The following is a 19,152-nucleotide window of genomic DNA, read 5'->3' on the forward strand; positions in this document are numbered from 1 at the left end:
TCTTGCTGTGAGCTAAATAAAAATTGATTCACAAAAAAGAATAGGAAACAAAGTTAGACTTGGAAAAGATCTGGAATGTTTTTTAAGCGTATTTGTTTTCTGTTGTGTTTTTTTTTTTTTTTTTTTTGCAAGTGGCTTGCCCAAGGCCACACAGCTAGGTAATTATTAAGTGTCTGAGGCTGGATTTTAACTCAGGTACTCCCGACTCCAGGGCCAGTGCTCTATCCACTGCACCACCTAGCTGCCCTGGAATATTTTTTAATGTTTTGTTTTATTTGTTTTTCCAACCACATGCAATGGTAATTTTTAACCAATCATATTTTTGCAAGTGATTTTGAGTTTTACATTTTTCTACCTTCTTCTCTTCCCTCTTCCTTCCTCCAACAAAAAGCAATCTGATATAGGCTCTACATTTACAGCCAAGCTAAACCTAGATCCATATTGGTCATATTGTGAGAGAAGAACCAGATCTAAGTAGCAGGAAGAAACCATTAGAGGGAGGAAAAACTCTGACATAATACATGACAACTTTTTAAAAATGAAGATAATAAACTCTGGTTTTTCATTTAAATTCCATAGTTCCTTCTCTGTATAAGGATAGTATTTTCCACTTCCATTCCAAATTTTAAAAATTGCCTTTGGTTATTGTACAGCTGAAATGAACGAGTCCATCATGTCTGAAGATCTAGATTTTTTAATAGATTTTAGACTGAGACATCAAAACAGGATGCCATTATAGTTAAAATCACTAATGTATATTGCACATATATAACTATCAGATTGCTTACTGCCTTGTGGGGAGAGAAATATTTGGAACTCAAAATCTTTCCCAAAAAAAGGATGTTGAAAACTGATTTTATATGTAATTAGAAAAAATAAAATACTATTAAAAAAGAAACCAGAATAGAAAAAAAATTAAATCATTAATGTAATTTTGGCCTGAAGTGAGAAAGAAGGTGTCCCATGATAATCTTTTTGTACTCTGCTCTTGAGTTTTGTTCTCAGTTCTGAATGAACAGTACATTTTATTAAAGAACATATTCAGCTGAGTTGGGTGAGCATCCAGAAGAGGATGCTTACTGTTCTTTCTTTCTTTTCTTTCTCTTTCTTTCTTTCTTTTTTCCTTTCTTCCTTTCTTTCTTTCTTTCTTTCTTTCTTTCTTTCTTTCTTTCTTTCTTTCTTTCTTTCTTTCTTTCTTTCTTCCTTTCTTTCTTTTTCTTTCTCTTTCATTCTTCCTTCCTTCCCTCTCTCCTTCGCTCCCTACCCCTGCCCTGCCTGCCTGCCTATCTTCCCTCCAAGATACCAATATTGTCTTTCTTGATGAGTTCACCAAGTTTATTTAATCAGTTCCCACACTCTGATAATCTCCTAACTTTAGAGATGATCTCTAGAGCCATATATTCTATTCTGGTCCCTCTTCTGAGCTCCATTTTCATATTACCAATTCCTTATTGGACATTTCCAATTTCATATTCCACAGGCATTTCAAATTCATCACATCTAGGATATAATTTATTATTTCCCCCAAAACTACTCCTTCTTCCCTAATTCTGCTAAAGGTGTCCATCATCCTTCCAGTTGCTCACATTTAAAGACTTGAAGTTCCTTTCATTCTTCCTCATTCTAACTTACGAAATCAATGACCAGATCTTGCCTAATTCTTCTTATACAGCACTGCTCACTTTTATTTCCTTCTCACCATTCAAATAGCAGTTGCCTTAATTCAGTGTCATTGTAATAGGTTTATAATTATTTCCACTGACAGTCTCTCCCATCTCTAGTTCATCCCACAGTACTGCTGAAGTCATATTCTTAAAGGACAGATCTGAGCACATCACTCCACTGCTCATTAAACTCTACTAGCTCCCCATTGCTTGAATGATAAAATATAAACTATCTGTTTGGCATTTAATGTCCTTTACAATCTAACTTCATTTTGTCTTTTAATTATTACCTGACTTGCCTTTATTCACTCTTTCATTTAGTCAAACTGGCCTAAATTGCTGTCCTTCACATATAATATTCTGTTGACCTGTATTTATACCTTTGAACAGGCAAAAATGCCTAAGAAGCTCTCCCTCCTTATCTGAGTTTCTTGGAATCCCTAGCTTCTTATTAAGCTTTTTAGATTTTAAAAAAATACCATGTGATATCTTTCCTGATATCAGTTTCCTTTTCTGTAAAGTAGGGATAATAACTGTAGTATTTATCTTCCATAATTATTGTGCAACTCATATGAGCTCAAGTATATGAAGTTCTTTGCAGAGCTTTAATGTACCTTGCATTGTAGTTGTTGTTGTCATTATTATATCTTTAATGTGTTCTTCACTGAAAAGGTCATAGTTAATTGTTTTTTCAAGTGTATCAAAGTTTCATACATTTGTGTGATTATAGTATCTTTTCTGTAATTTTAATGTCTGAATTTCAGTAAAGTATGATTTTTATAATTTGTTAAATAGTTTGTTTGCTAATAGAAGGGAGATAATGATATAAATAATGAAATAGGAATAAGCTTTCTTGTTCAAGTGTTTGTTGAATGATCAAAAAAAGACTATGCTAGCAAATTTCTAAGGAAAATTAGAGGAGGGAAAAACTGAGATAAGAAAATGAGTTTAGTAGTCAGTAAAATGCTGAAGGGTCTTCTAGGTGGTATATGAAGGACAAATGTTCCAGAGGGGGATGGATGAGAATTACAAAGGGTTATTCATCCTGCTGAGACAAGAAAATAATTGGGATTCTTTGTTGTGTGCCTGCCGAGTTTTAGAAAAGAACAATTTAGACGGTCTAGGAAAATTAAATACTTGATAGAAATTCATTGGAAATCTGTGATGAGCTGTGCAATGCTTTGTCTCTTGAGTTCTCCTCTTAGTGGAAGAGAGAAACAATGAAGGTGAAGCAAAGGCACTAAATGGCTAAGGATGAACTTAGGATGAAAGATATGATCTGATAATTATTTTCTATTCTAGTACTTTTTCTGTGATGGAGATTTTAAGAGAACTTTATTTTCCCAGATGGCAATTTCAGTCTATTTAAGGGAAGAGCTAGTCAAGAAATCACTTGGAATCTATCTGGAAATTAGGAAATTGGATGATGTTATTGACCTGTCTGTCACGAGAGAAAGAAGCAGATGTATGCAGTGAATGACGTTGGTGTTGCTATGTTGGTGGCTGCTGTCCTGTATAAAACAAGCAAATAGGATAGGAATGAAATGTGATTGCTGACTTGGCAGCAGCAGCAGTTCATGCTGTGTTTTGTGTGATTACAAGAGGTAGATGGCCCCCAAAGTGACAGCCAGTATAGTTTGACAAGACCCAAAGGATAGGTTACATAGCAACAAGTGACTTACATTTAATCCTTAGAACAGTGACAGATGGACTTCAGTCTGTAATGTAATGTCTTATATCTTTCTGAAGAACATAATAGGAAGAAAATAGCACACAAAGTAAAGTTTTAACATGTGATCATTAGGTCTTTAAAATAGTACAGTTTTTAATTTCCACATTATAACAATTTTAAGGCTATGTTGTGGTAAAATGAAAGGATAAAAACACTTTCTTGTGTTAGAAAGTTAATTTGAGAAACTGCTATTTTGACCAGAAATTTTTGTTTTACAAATTATCATTCAAAAAGTAGTCCCTTTTCTTTATCCATTTATTACCAAATAAACTCCTTCATAATATTTAGAGTTACAGAGCCAGAATGAACCTTAGGGAATCACCTAATCAGTACCTTCATTTTACAGACGAGGAAGCTTAGATTGTTTCATTTTTCTGTGTAATCAGATTACTTTTAGAGGTTCACTGAAAAATGCAGTATGTAAATTCTGGAATTTTCATTGTATTTTTTTTAGAGTCCAGATTTAATGACTGAGATGCTAACTATGCATTTCCAAGAATGAGGGGAAAATAGATTTATCCAGTAATTTGTCTAGGAGGAAGAATATGCACCCAAGCAAGAGGGACTGACAAAGGATTCTTTTGATTGTTTTTACCAGTAGCTAATCTTTGTAATATATGTATTAAAGATATGTTTAACTTAAATGTAAGATATGTATGTATATGTATATATATGCATGTAATATGTATATAATATGAGATGTATGTATTAAAAAGTTTAATGGAAACATTTATGGATTTTTCAAAATCCCTTTAGATTCCCGCAGGTAATTATATCAAGCTCCATCATTTCTAAGACACAAGGGAATGAAAGAGAGAACTTTGTTGTGTGCAATCTGTAGAAGGCACCATATAGATCTGTTTTTAGTCACTTTATTTTCAATATACACCCAGAAAAACAGCTACAATTAAATTGCATTATCAGAGAAGGGAAATTTTGATTAGTAGCTGAGTTTCTGACAAATGAGAACCAGTCAAGTGACAGCTAAATATGATTTTTTTCTTTTTTTCTTTATCATTTATTAGCTGAGATTGGAGATTTTGATGAAACAGGAGATCGGGAGCACTTAGCAAAGAACAAGTACATACCTCAGCAAGATGCACTTGAAGACAAAATCGTGGAATTTCACCACAACCACATGTAAGTCTATGTGTGCTTACACTTTCCTCTAATTTATTTCTTATTCATAAAATTATAAGGCAAAAAAGGGAACTAGAGAACTCAATTTCTCACCATCCCTAGCTTGAATAATTACCATTCCTAAAATATTCTGGATGGCTTTCTGGAGTTTTATTTATTTGTTTAAAGACCTTCTGGGAAGGCAATTCTACAATCAATACGATATAACGATTTCATGACTAACTTCATCCTCATATCTAACTGACTTTTTATTTCAGATGAAACCCCTTTTGTTGCCTCTTTCTCAGCATATGGTCTCCTCTACCCTATTGAAATATGAAGCTGTGTAACATAAGGAGAAGGGAAGGGGGAAGGGAAAAACATTTAAAGCTACTATGTGCTGGCACTGTTCTGATTGCTTTAATATAGATCATTTTACTCCATTTCTCCAGTTCAGAACTTGTGTCATCTCTTAACCTTTGCCACTTTACTCATCCCAGAGTAAGATGAAATCTCACCCCTTCTTACCAGAAGCTAACCTGCTGTACCCCAATTTAGATTCCAACTTTTCCCCCATTTTGATCAGTTTATCTTCCTACATATTTTATTATATCCCTGTTTTTTCTATCTCTATTGATTCATTCCTTCTTTCTGTATAAATAGGTTCCTATTTTCTCTCTCCTAAAAAAATTTTAAAAACTTCATCTTTTTAATATTTTAAGCTATCAGACTTTCTTTTCTATCTCTATCAAATTTTATATAAAACAGTAAATACATACTTCCTCCATTTCCTTAATATCCATTTATTCTCCAACCCATTGAAATTTTGTCTCCACCCTGATCCTCACTGCCAGAAATATTCTCTCTGCCCTGCAAATTCTTGGTATATAACTTCATCCTTAGATAATAACACCTAGTCCATCATCAATCCCATAATAAAAATCATTCTGGTTTAATAAGGTCTCCTTATTTAAATAAATTAAATAAAATACCAACTTGCTTTTGTAATTACTTCTTTGTTCCATTATTATAACATTTGGGTATTTGAGATAACTTTGGTAGTTCATTGTTGATTCATTAATGCAGCATTTTTATTAGTTTATCATTACTATTAGTACTACATTAATTGTTAAGCTATAACAGCATATTTCTAAAAAAGAATTTATAAGAGATGGTGACTTATGAGATGTGAGGGACAAGAAGAAAAAAGATTTGAAAGTTGAAAGAATGTCTTTGTGAAAAAAAATGATAACAGAGGGCAGGAGAGCAGATTTTAAAGGGGAGGACATAATGATCTCTGCTTTTGACACTTTGAATTTTAGAAAACAGGGAACATTCATGTGGAAACACCCAGAAGGCAGTTAGAAATCTAGGCATATTCAAATCTAGCCTCAGACACTTAATAATTACCTGGCTTTGTGGCCTTGGGCAAGTCACTTAACCCCATTGCCTTGCAAAAACTTAAAAAAAAAAACTTTATAAGGTCCAAAATAGACAGTCTACAAATGTGAAGGCAGAAGTAAAAGGTTATGGGTAACTATATATAATAATATAATATATAAAATCATATGTAATGCAAAGTATATTATATATAATACATATAAAAACTATATATGTAAACCTTTTTTGGTTTTTTTTGTCAGAGAGAAAACTTTTAGTTTCTAAACTAACTATTAGTTGTTAGTGCCTTGGTTTGAAACACTAATTCAAAAATCATACAGTAGAGGGGTGGCTAGGACGCAGTGGACAGAGCACCAGCCCTGGAATCAGAAGTACCTGAGTTCAAATCTGTCCTCAGACACTTAATAATTACCTAGCTGTGTGGCCTTGGGCAAGCCACTTAACCCCATTGCCTTACAAAAAAAAAAACTTAAAAAAAAAGAAATCTAGGCATGGAATTGAACACAGAGAGATTCATATAAGATGCATGGTTTTCCAAATTTGTGTACATGAAGATGTCAAATGAAACTATGAAGGTGGTTGAAGGCACAGAAAAATTGTAAAGGAAAATAAGAGAAGGTCAGGAAGACAGCTTTAGGAAATGCCTACATGTGGAGGACTAAAAAGAGAATTCCGTAGCATAATAAATTTAACACTAGGAAAGATCTATTCCAAATCCTTCATTTTAGAGATGAGAATATTGAAACCAGAGAGCTTCTCAAGGTACACAAATGATATATTTGAGCCCAGATATTTTGACCCCATGTCCACCAACATAAAGAGTGTGACAAAGAAGGGACAATCATAGAGAAACCAGAATAGTGAAATATCATTGAAATCAAAAGAAGAGAGAATTTCAAGATATGTGGCATGATTAACAGTGTGAGGTAATTGGGAACAAAGGGTCTTGGTGTGATTAAGAGGAACTTGAGTGAAGTTAGAAAAGTCAGATTCCAAGGACTCAAGGAATGAGATGGTAGAGTAGAAGCAATAAGCATAACCCACTTTCTAGGAGTTTTTCAATGAAAGGGAGAAAAGAGCTGGCTTGATGGTTTGATGGGTGAAAAGGTTTTCCACTGTAGCAATAGACTTTCTAAATTGATTGACAAGAAGGTCTATTTCTTCTTGCTATTCTCTATGTTCCAATCAACAAATATTTATTAAAGTCTGGAACATATAGCAGTTCTCCATTTCCTGAGGTGATTACGTCCTGGGAAAAACTGATAATGACCAATTTCTTAAGAGACCAGTTTTAAAAATCCAGAAAGCCAATTTCGTCATTTATACTGAAAAACATAACTGCCACATGACTTGTTCTCTCAGTAGGGAAGAGTAGCCAAGGAAAAAAATAACTCCAATAGGTCTAATAAGGATATACATGCTTACATACACACACACACACACACACACAACACACACACACACACACACACACATATCTATATACATTTATGTTTATAAAAATCAATCATACTAATATAGGTTGGAAGAGAATTAACTGGTCAGTTTATGTGAGGAAAGGTTTATGGAATTCAGTTGACCACAAACTCAATATCAGTCAAAAATATGACTTGATGGCCAAAACAATTTATTCAGTCTTGCAATGCACTGCCCTGACCAGACCATATTTAAAACACTGTCCTCATTTCTGGGAAGTGTTAAAAAAAAAAAGTAAGAGATGTATTTGTTTTTTGGATTTTTTGGTTATAATAGTTACCTTTAATTTATGATAATTGAGATGATTGCATTAGTGGCAAACAGTTTATCTGGAAGATTGAGCAGTATAATATACTTGAAGCAGCAATGCAATAAAAGTTAAAAGACCAGAGTTTAACTTCTAGTCTATTTCCTCTCTATATATATATGACTTTGAACAAGTCATTTGATTTCTCCTACCTCTAGTACCTCCTTCCTCTAGTTCACTAACAAAATCACAAAATGACAGAATTTGTGAGTTGAAGGGACTTTAGAGGTCATCTGGGATAATGCATAAAAGAACCCTCACTGTAAATAGCCAACACATTACTACGGAGCTGAATCTACTTCCTCTTGAGGCAAGCAATTATTCTTTGGAATAACTCTATTTTATGAAGTATTTCCTCAAGTCATCTCCCTTTACTCCTAATTCTTCCCTCTGTGGTTTGACAGAACAAATCTAATCCCTTTTCTATATATTTGAAGAAAGATTATATTCTTTCTGTGTTTTCTCCAGGTTTATCAGTCTTAAGTTCCTTGAACCAATTCTCATATGACATGGGAGCAAAGCCTTTCACTAAACTATCTTATTTTCACATGTACTTGTGACCTTCACCATCCTCATTCTCTTCTAGATATTTTCAAACTTATGAATGTCCTTTTTAAACCATGGTAGCCAGACAGTATTCTAGACAATCTCAGTAGGTCACAGTAACCAGGAAATAGTCACTTTCCTATTTCTGGAATATATGTCCTTTCTAATGTGATTTAAAATTCCATTAGTCTTTGTTATATCACAGTCCTGATTTATTGAGTATGCAGGCCACAAAAAAACCCATATCTTTTTTTCAGAACTGCTGTATAATCATGTCTTCCCCATTTTATATTTGTGAAGTCGATTTTTTTGGTACCCAAGTGCCTCTTACTTTATGCTTATCTTATTGAATTTCATCTTTTTCAGATCCAACAATGCTCTAGTCTATCAAGATTATTTCTGATTCCTACTTTGTCTCAAATATTTTAGTAGTCTCTTCCAGCTCGGTGCCATCTCTGAATTTATCAGTGTCATGGATTTAAAAAAATGTTAACTAGCACAGGGTCAAGCACAGTTCAGAAAGACAACTCAACTTGAAGCTTCCTGCCATGTTGACATTGAACCTCTTTGAATCTGTCTGTCCAAACAAATTTGAAACCAACTAATAGTATCTTACCTCTTGGTATATAGATATCCTATCAGAAGGTTTGCTAAAATCTGGATGTCCAAAATTTTCCCCTCTTCTAATAGTGTAGCAGTCCTATTCAAAAAAAGAAATGAATGATCTGTACTCAATGAAGTCATCTTGACTCTTTATAAGCATCACTTCCATCTAAGGGCTTGCCAACCATCTTCTTTAATCTAAGATGTGTTTTAGAATTTTCTTAGAAATTTCAGTCAAGGGCCAGCTAGGTGGCACAGTGGGTAGAGTACCAGCCCTGGAGTCAGGTGTACCTGAGTTCAAATCTGGCCTCAGACACTTAATTGCCTAGATGTGTGACTTTGGGCAAGTCATTTAACCTTATTGCCTTAAATTAAAAAATAATTTAAAAAAAGAAATTGCAGTCAAACTCTTTGGGGTATAGTTTATAAACTATCCTCTCTCCTTTTTTTTTTTTGAAAACTGAGGCATTTACCCTTTTCAGTTTTTTTGTCATGTTACCTGTTTTCTTTGATCTTTCAGATATCACTAACAATAGCTCTAGCATCACATTTGCCAGTTCTTTGAAGATCTGAGCATATAATTCATCTGGGTCTGTTGACTTGAATTCATTAAAGTGCTCTTTTTTATTTTGTCTTTTCCACGGTTAAAGCTATTATTTTGGTAGAGGAAATAGAAAGAAAATAAGTACAAAGCACGTTTGCCTTTAGTTATCATTGACCCATCCACATCAGGCAAAAATTGTATCCCTTTTTTGATCCTTCATTGTGTTCTCCTACCTCCAGTGTTCTTGGATTCATTTTATGTGTAGCCATATGGTACATGTTGTCTCACCCAATAAAATGTAAATTCCTTGAGGGTAGGAACTGTTTCACTTTTGCTTTTGCTTCTTAAGACCCTGCGTATTATATAGTGGGTGCTTAAGAAATGCTTATAAGTTGATTTATTCAGTTGTAAAATGGAGGTATGATAATCCTTGCTCTATCCAATTAGTTCACTGGGTTGTAAGAGCTAAATGTTATGTGAAAGCCATTTATAAAAGACAAAGCAGTTTGAAAATGAAAATTAACATTCATAGAGGACTCCATTGAACAATTATTTATAAAACAAAAATCAAAAACTGTGGGCCAGGTAATGTGCCCTGAAAAAGTCTCATATGATGAAGTCTGAAAGGTAGGTCAAGTCCTAACCCACAACCCTACTATTATGGAGGATTCCGTTGACTTTTCTTTTTCTATAATTGTCTTGTTTTTTAAAATAAAACTTTTGAGCCATGACAATGCTGTAATCCCTGTTCTCTAAAGTATGATTTTGAACTTTATTTACAAGACCTAGTCTATTATAAATGACTGAAAACTTGTTTTAACACAAGGTTTGTTGTTGTTTTTTTTGCTTTTGTGTAACCTTAAAAGAAATTCTTTGCAATTCTGAAATTGGCAGAATGTGAAGTAGACATTTGGGGTTTTGAATTACATGAGCAATAGAGCTTTTGTTCCAGCTGCTAGACTTTGGGTAGGGATGAATGGGAGTTTGGATATCATCTGATCAGCTAGCTTCAGTGTTTGGATGAAATGCTTCTTTATGTCCCTAGAGAAGCCACTTAATCTTAAATTAATAGACATAGGGAATTCAAATCTTCTGCCTTTTCTTTCTAATTTTTGTTTTATAGTGGACAAACACCAGCAGAATCAGATTTCCAGCTCCTGGAGATTGCCCGCCGATTGGAGATGTATGGAATCCGGTTACACCCAGCGAAGGACAGGGAAGGTACTAAAATCAACCTGGCTGTTGCTAATACCGGAATTCTAGTGTTTCAGGTAAGAGTCACTTCAGAATACTGTTCATATCTTTTAACCAGAAGATGGAGAAGAAAATTGGGCTTTGAATTTAATTCTAGATTAAATATTTATTGAAATTGGTAGACTGTATCAGGCAAAGTCATACCCTTCCTATTACTTTTTTTGGGGAGAGGAGGTATCTATACCCATCCCTCTATCTATTTTCTTGCTCTTTCCCTTTGGTCTATGTCCTGAGAGAGGGAGAGAGAGAGAGAGAGAGAGAGAGAGAGAGAGAGAGAGAGAGAGAGAGAGAGAGAGAGAGAGACCAGGGTGGCAGAGTGATAGAAAAAGCCTCCTATACTGGTAGAATTTTCTATACTAATTAAATCATAGATTCCATCCCAAATGTTCAAATGGCCCATTTGTGTCCCACCTGTGGTAGAGTATTTCAAACTCCTATTGTTCTGATCAGCCTTAGTCAGATACACCGTAACTTGACTCTAACATAGTGATGTCATTTTGGTCCTCTTCAAGAATGAAGAATAATAATCAACCAACCAAATCAGTGGTCTAGATCCTTTCACTATCTCTTTATTCAGCTCAGTTAACTACTAATCCACCTTAATTCACATTTTTTTTTCATATAATTAAGGAACCCTCAATTAAGGATTTATTTGGGTTAGGGGCACCTAATGTATCAAAAACTACACTATTAAGTTTTGCTTTTTTATCACAGACCAGGGAGTTACCAAGGAGCTTTTGCATTATTGAATTTTGTTACTGATTTTATTCTGAAGTCGAGGGTTAGTCATCTCATTCTAATTACGGTATTTTCTGCAATAGTAGATGATTGAGACTATATATAATTATAATTATTTAATGAAATATGGAATATGCATTTTATATATGTATATGTTTAAATACTTTGTCCCCACACATACACATATATCTATATCTATCTATATATATATGCAAATGCGTGCATACCAGACCTATAAATCTAAGAAATTCACAAAAAAGTTATCCGTACTATTGCAATTATTACATCAACATAACTACTGACAGATAAACCTAACAAGCATTCTGTTGGCCTGCTTGCCAGCACTGTTCAAATTTAACTCTGCTTGTCCTGATTACAGGAATCTAGAACCACTTAATGACCTATATGATCTAGAAGATTAAACCCTCTTGAACTTACCTGTAAACATATTAGATCCATGTTTTTCTCCCCACATGAAAGCACTTAGCTCTTTGTTTGGTATTGGGCACAGGTAGAAGAGACATCTTTGCTTTCATCCAATGCTATATAGTCTTTTGTAATTAAATTTCACCAAATTTCTTGGAATTGTAGCTAATCATTACATACCTGTATTGTCAAATTTTCTTCAAATCAAGAAAAATAATGTTGTTAGGACTTATTTTGGAACTTTATGCTTCCCACATTTTAAGAAAGTGGGCAGTGCTATTCTGCTGTTGTTTATTGAGAGTTAATGACAGGGACAGCTAGGTGGAGAAGTGGATAGAGTACTGGCCCTGGAGTCAGGAGTACCTGAACTCAAATCTGGCCTCAGACACTTAGTAATTACCTAGCTGTGTGGCCTTGGGCAAGCCACTTGACCCCATTTGCCTTGCAAAAAAAAAAAGAAAAAAGAAAAAAGTTAATGACATATGATAAAAAAATAATACAATGTAAATATTATAATATATATATATGGTTATTTGGGAATAAATTTTTCAAAGAGGATTCAAAGAAATGTCTCTTTCTCTATTAAGTGGTTTTTAAAATGTCACTGTCTACTTATGATGTGTGCAGGAGGGATCTGCCTTCCAAAATCATTTCTCAACAAGTAAATGTTGCACTACTACAAAAGTGAATATAGTTTTACTATAAATTATCAAATACTTAAAGTAATACTGATCTGTCATAAAGTTTGAAAAACATCTCATTAAAGTTTCTTTCCAAATCCTTATATAAGAATGCTAAGTTCCTTACAGCATTACTAAGTTGCTTCACTTTTTGAATTTTGCTTGCCAATATTCAAATTACCAAGTAATTTGAATATTGGGAATTACTTTGTAAGTTAATAATATAGTAAAGTTAATCTTTTTGCTAGTTCCTCATTTATTTATTCCTATAATTTTATATTTTCTGACCTCTTGCTTGTATGCCTACTGAATTCCTGTAATTTCCTTACCAAATGACACAGTTGCTGAAACTCCAAAAGTCAAAGATATATTAGTGTGTGTGTATGTGTATATATGTATGTGTGTGTGTGTGTATCCGACTTCCAGACCATACTTTAGACCTATTGAATGTCTGCCTGAGAGTACAGTTATTTGTGTTTTTCAGTATCATCCTTGTCCTAACTCTTGACTATGTCATTCCAAGTGCCATTGACACTGGAATCAAGGATTTTTTATCTTTTCAAGTCAATTCAAGAGAATAATAAAGTCCTGGTGCACTTAGATTTGATGCTGTACATTATATTCAGACAAAAGAAAGCAAAACAAATACTAGAAAGCAAACCCTAAGCATAGGATTAATTCCAAATGGGCCAGATAAAAAATAATGATAATCTATCTGGTTCTCCTAGCTTCCAGGCCTCACCCTGAGCAATGGTTGTTTTCATTGAACCAAAGAATTCCTTCATTCCTATGTATTTCAGGGCTTTGTTAAGGCTATAATTCACATGACCCTAGCCAACTTTTTATAGGAACAGGATTGAATTCCTAATAAACTAGTGGTATGTTGATGTATTAATATCCTTTTGTGGATTTGTGGAGATATCCCTTAAATTTGCTTTACTGTATTGTATTAGATGACTTTATGTTTTATTGGATGATTTCCTTTTTCTTCTTAGGGTTTTACTAAAATCAATGCTTTTAACTGGGCTAAGGTGAGGAAGCTGAGCTTCAAAAGGAAACGTTTTCTCATAAAGCTGCGCCCTGATGCTAATGTAAGTGGGTCTGGGAAGTTTAGGGAGACCTAGTTTGGCTATCCCAGTACAAACAAAATAAATATTTAGGGCATGTCTGTGGTCATTTATATTTAGTTTTGTTTGGAAATCAAGGATATTGCTAAGAGCACAATGACTTATACTTAAGGTATATTTCAGTAAAGTTTATTGAATTAAAATCATGGAATTGAGTTTGACAACTCCTAAGACACCCTTGTGAATTGGAGTTGGAGGTTTTCATAATTAGAAAATGCTCTCAAATGGGAAACTAATCTTTATAAGTGGCTGTAGCAGGTGGCAGGGTAGGATATTTGAAATAAGGAAGCCTTAGATTCCAAATCTACCCTCAGACATTTCCTAGTTCTGTGACTCTGCATAAGTCACAGAGTCCTCCATCTTTGCTTCAATGTCCTCATTTTTTAAAAAAGAGAGGATTAAATTCCATGTTCTTTAAGATCCTTTCTGCTATGATGCTTAGTAAAGAGAGAAATATTAGCAACTACATAAGGAAAGATAGGATGCCTGATGTTTGTGGCATAACCAATTTTTATAAATTCAGGATATCCCCTTAAATGTACATCACTGCACTGTTGGAGCCCCAATCCAAGTTAGCATTTACAAAAAGCTACTTCTAATGTCTAGAAGGAACAGAATATACCCTCACAAACCTCTTCTGCTGCCCTACTGTTTCTTTTTCTTCTTATCATCCTTCTTACCTAGCTGGATCCCTTGATATCCTAAAAACATCTACCATCACTAGAGTCCCTACCTCCCCTCCCCCATTTTAAGCCTTCTACACTTCCATTTCATGGACCCCTGCTTCCCATTTATTTCTAAAGTAGTAATAACTCAAACCAAGGAATGCCCTAGAATTATTCAGGTATAGACATTTCCTCTTCAGGGGGAAAAAAAAGTACTTACTTTTATGACTTGGATTGTGGAAACAATAAATGCAATTTTGGTACCTCGACTTTGAATATAGACCATGTTTCAATCATAGTAATGATGTTGCAAATGATGATTAGATTCTAAAGAACTGTTATAGTTTAAATAAACTAACATGAGTGCTCAACCCTATTTATAGTATTCTTTCTGTGTAAAAATGAACTCAACTTCCAAACAGTTCACTAAAAATGAGATTTTGAAATATAATATGTTTGTTTCTTGGGGATTGTAGGTCAGGTAAATTACTTATAAAATTTGACTCTTTTAAGAATTATAGGAACTATATTGGGGCAGCTAGGTGGCGCAGTGAATAGAGCACCGGCCCTGGAGTCAGGAGTACCTGAGTTCAAATCTGGCCTCAGACACTTAATAATTACCTAGCTGTGTGGCCTTGGCCAAGCCACTTAACCCCACTGCCTTGCAAAATCCAAAAAAAAAAAATTATAGGAACTATTGTTCTTGATAGATAGATGGAAGGATCGAGAGAGAGAGAGAGAGAGAGAGAGAGAGAGAGAGAGAGAGAGAGAGAGAGATACATGGGCACCTGGATGACTCAGGGGAAAAGAGCACTGGTCTTGGAGTCAGGAAGACCTGAGTTCAAATCCATCTCATACACTTACTAGTTGTGTAACCCAGGACAAATCACTTTACCCTGTTTGCCTCATCCACAAAATGAACTGGAGAAGGAAATGGCAAACTACTCCATTATTTTAACTAAGAAAACCCCACATGGGATCATAACTGAAATAAGTAAAGAAGAATGATAACAAACACACACACACACACACACACACACACACATGCGTGCGCGCGTGTGTAGAAAGGTACTAGATAGATAGATGGGTGGCCTTTTTAGTTAGGGGTAGTTAATGTTAAGAGGGATATATTAAAACCCTAAAGAATATCATTGTATCCAATTTCCAGAAGCAAAAGAAATGAATTTTTTAAGCTCAAAGTGATTCTTTAGTTCCCCTGGAAATGATAACTACTTTAAAGTCTAACACCCATACATGCTAAGACATAAGATAATGTCCCAACATTGGCATGAAACCTTAGGAAGAAAAATGAATCTTAGCCACTGAGGCTTTGCAAGAGAGTTTCTAATCTTAGGCATGTCTGAGCAAAATCACAAATGAAGAATGTGTATTTTGTTTATGAATCCTATTAAAGAAATTTGATCAGTCTCACTGGAAGCCAAACTTTGTTAGTTCTTCTGGGTAGGATTAAGTGTGTGGAGAATTTAAATGTATGTGCAGAATTATGACTTAGATCATCACTGGCAAGGATGCTTTGCCAGAATTTGAAAGGGACCGTTTGCTCTAGCAAATTCAAAATCGAAATAGAATATGACCTAGTATTTTCTCATCCCTTCCTTTTTGGTATAGCTCAATTTTTCTTTAAGTAATAAAGGAAAAGCAAAGTCATAATTTTCTTTCTCTTTAAGAGCTCATACCAGGATACATTGGAGTTCTTAATGGCTAGTAGAGATTTCTGCAAGTCCTTCTGGAAAATATGTGTGGAACATCATGCCTTTTTCAGACTTTTTGAAGAGCCTAAACCAAAGCCTAAGCCTGTTCTCTTCACAAGAGGATCATCATTTAGGTTCAGGTAAGGTAAAGTCTACTCCCAAGAGCTATAATTGCAATTTGTTATTTTTGAACTATTTCAGTGAAAGTTTCCTTGAATTGAATTCCTTCTGTGACTGAAGTGTTAGAGTTTACAGCTGATACAGCTGTTGTTTTATGTGGTAGGGGCATTAGGGGAAATCCATTAGTCTCTGTAAGCAATGAAAAGTAAGATCTTTATTGATTTGCCCAAGTGTTATAAATCCTGTACTTTCAGACCAAAACCCCTTGATGTCCCTTTTACAGATTGCTATCTACACTAGATTTAAAATGTTAACAGCCTTCCTGTCTAAAATAATAATCTCTGTAGAGTATGAGTATCTTATTATACTCACCTGTCTTCAAAGAAAGAGTATATAAAAGTAGCATTGCCTACAATTATGAAGTAACAAAACACAAAATCTTGATGAATAGTGCTTTCTAAAAAAGGGGCCTTCCCCTCCTCCCCCTATTCATTAGTGAAACTCAGAACTTCTAAAGAATGGGAGGGAGGGGATTCTGTTGTTATTACTGTTTGCATTTCTGACTCATTGAAAATGGTATTTCAAATGTAACAACTCACTGTTCTGGAAGAAAGGAAAACAAAATGAAGCTTTGGGTTTATGTGTTTAAATGAGAACACTTGTATTTTTTTCTCTCTTCCTATGATTGTGTTCTTTATCCTAGTGGTCGGACTCAGAAGCAGGTTCTTGACTATGTTAAAGAAGGAGGACATAAGAAAATTCCATTTGAAAGGTGAGAGAAACATTCATGCTATTTCTGATTTGAGGGTAATGATACTCTCCAGGTAACCTTTCATTGCTGCCAAGATTATCTGTCTCCATCACAGACTTTCTGCTTCTTAATGATATTCACAACCCCCTACACTGACCCTAGGAAAATAAAATCTTCTTGTCCACCTTTTATTTTTCTGTGTCTTCATTGCTTACACGTTTTTTTTTTAACAATATTTTATTTTTCCACAATTACATGTAAAATAATTTTAACTTATTTTGAATCTTGAGTTCCAATTTCTATCCCTCTTTCCCTTCCCTCTCTATTCCTTAAGGTGATAAACAATCTGATATAGATTATTTTATCATTTCCATATTAGTCATTTTATGGAAGAAACCTCAGGAAAGAAAGGAAAAAAAAAGGAAGGAAGGGAGAGTACGCTTTAGTCTGTATTCAGACTCCCTTGGTTCTTTCTCTGGAGATGGATAGCATTTTTTTATCATGAGTTCTTTGAGATTGTCTTTGTCATTGCTGAATATAGCTAAGTCATTTACAATTCATCATACAACTGTTTACAGTATTCTCCTAGTTCTGCTCTGTATCAGTTCACGTATCTTTCCAAGTTTTTTTTCTGAAATCGTCCTGCTCATCATTTCTTATAGCTCACTAATATTCCATTACAATCGTATGCCACAACTTATTCATTCATTCCTTAATTGATGGGCATACCTTCAATTTTTCAATTTCTTATCCCCTACAGAAAGAGTTGCTGTAACTATTTTTGTATGGATAGATTCTTTACAGCCTTTTTAAAAAATCTCTTTGGGGGGGCGGCTAGGTGGCATAGTGGATAAAGCACTGGCCCTGGAGTCAGGAGTACCTGGATTCAAATCAGGTCTCAGACACTTAATAATTACCTAGCTGTGTGGCCTTGGGCAAGCCACTTAACCCCGTTTGCCTTGCAAAAACCTAAAAAAAAAATCTCTTTGGGTTACAGACCTAGTGTAGTGATATTTCTGGGTCAAAGGATATATACAGTTTTATAGTCCTTTGACCAAAGTTTCATATTGTTCTCAGAATGACTGGATCATTCAGAAATCAGGGGACATTCCTGTAACTGTGTAAAGTAATATGAGAGAAAGAAACAAGCCAAGAGCACTAAGTTAGGAATAAGAACTATTCATCCAAGGACAGAAGAGAGACTCCCATTGGGAAGAAAAAATACAAAATAGAAAATTGAGTGTGAAGGATTGGAAGGGAATACTTGCATGGGGCTAAGCACACAGTAAATATTTGGTTACCTTAAACTATGAATTTTTATGAGTTTGTAAATTAGATAAGTCATGGATGAGAAGACAGGATTAAAAAATTTAGCATGCATTAGCAACAACATTGTGAACTGATCAACTATGATGGATGCAACTCCTCTCAGCAGTTCAGAGATCTAGGACAATGCTGGGAGATCTGTTATGGACAATGCCATCCACATACAAGGGGGGGGGGGGAGCAACAAAAAAACAGAATCTACTAGATACTATATTCACTTTAAAAAAAACTTCTGTTTTTCCTTCCTATTCCATGGTTTTCTTTATTTTTCCTTGATCCTAATTCCTCATTTTCAAAATGACTAATATGTGGGCATGTTCACCATGGGTATACATGTACAATTTTTACCAGACTATTTGCTGCTGGGGGGAGGGGGAGAGGGATGGAGAGGTGGAAAGGCAAAATGTGTAACTTCTGAATATGCAGGTGGATTAATGTTGAAAAGGCTTTCATGGCATGTAATTGGAAAAATAAAAATACAATATCAAAAAATGAGAAAATTTAGCATGGAGAAAGGAAAAAAAGAAATGAGAGCTTGTTGCAGAAAAATAACAAAATGTTAAAAAAAAAAAAAAAAAAGTAGGTGAGACCTGTACAAAAATGTTCATAGCAGCTCTGTTTGTGGTGGCAAAGAAATGGAAACTGAGAGGAATGTCCATCAGTTGGGGAATGGCTTAACAAACTGTGGTATATGTATGTCATGGAACACTATTGTTCTATTAGAAACCAGGAGGGATGGGAATTCAGGGAAGTCTAGAAGGATTTGCATGAACTGATGCTGAGTGAGATGAGCAGAATCAGAATAACACTGTACACCCTAACAGCAACATGGGGGTGATGATCAACCTTAATGGACTTGCTCCTACCAACAGGGCAACAATCAGGTACAATTTTGGGATATTTGTGATGGAGAATGCTATCTGTATCCTGAGAAAGAATTGTGGAGTTTGAACAAAGACCA

The 19,152-nt window shown here is 34.7% G+C and overlaps 1 protein-coding gene across 4 annotated transcripts in view; it reads left to right on the top strand.

Annotated features, from left to right (window-relative positions):
* FARP1 (FERM, ARH/RhoGEF and pleckstrin domain protein 1) overlaps window positions 1-19,152 on the top strand; it is a 331,424-nt gene that overhangs the window by 232,150 nt on the left and 80,122 nt on the right. For all 4 annotated transcript variants that reach the window (XM_074191932.1, XM_074191931.1, XM_074191930.1 and 1 more), the window contains exons 7-11: window positions 4,422-4,536; window positions 10,516-10,663; window positions 13,486-13,581; window positions 15,971-16,134; window positions 16,818-16,886. In XM_074191932.1, coding sequence (XP_074048033.1) covers window positions 4,422-4,536; window positions 10,516-10,663; window positions 13,486-13,581; window positions 15,971-16,134; window positions 16,818-16,886 — 592 coding nt within the window. The remainder of the gene's footprint in view (window positions 1-4,421; window positions 4,537-10,515; window positions 10,664-13,485; window positions 13,582-15,970; window positions 16,135-16,817; window positions 16,887-19,152) is intronic.

Source organism: Macrotis lagotis, chromosome 6 (genome assembly GCF_037893015.1).
Source record: "Macrotis lagotis isolate mMagLag1 chromosome 6, bilby.v1.9.chrom.fasta, whole genome shotgun sequence".
NCBI classification, from domain to species: Eukaryota; Metazoa; Chordata; class Mammalia; order Peramelemorphia; family Peramelidae; genus Macrotis; species Macrotis lagotis.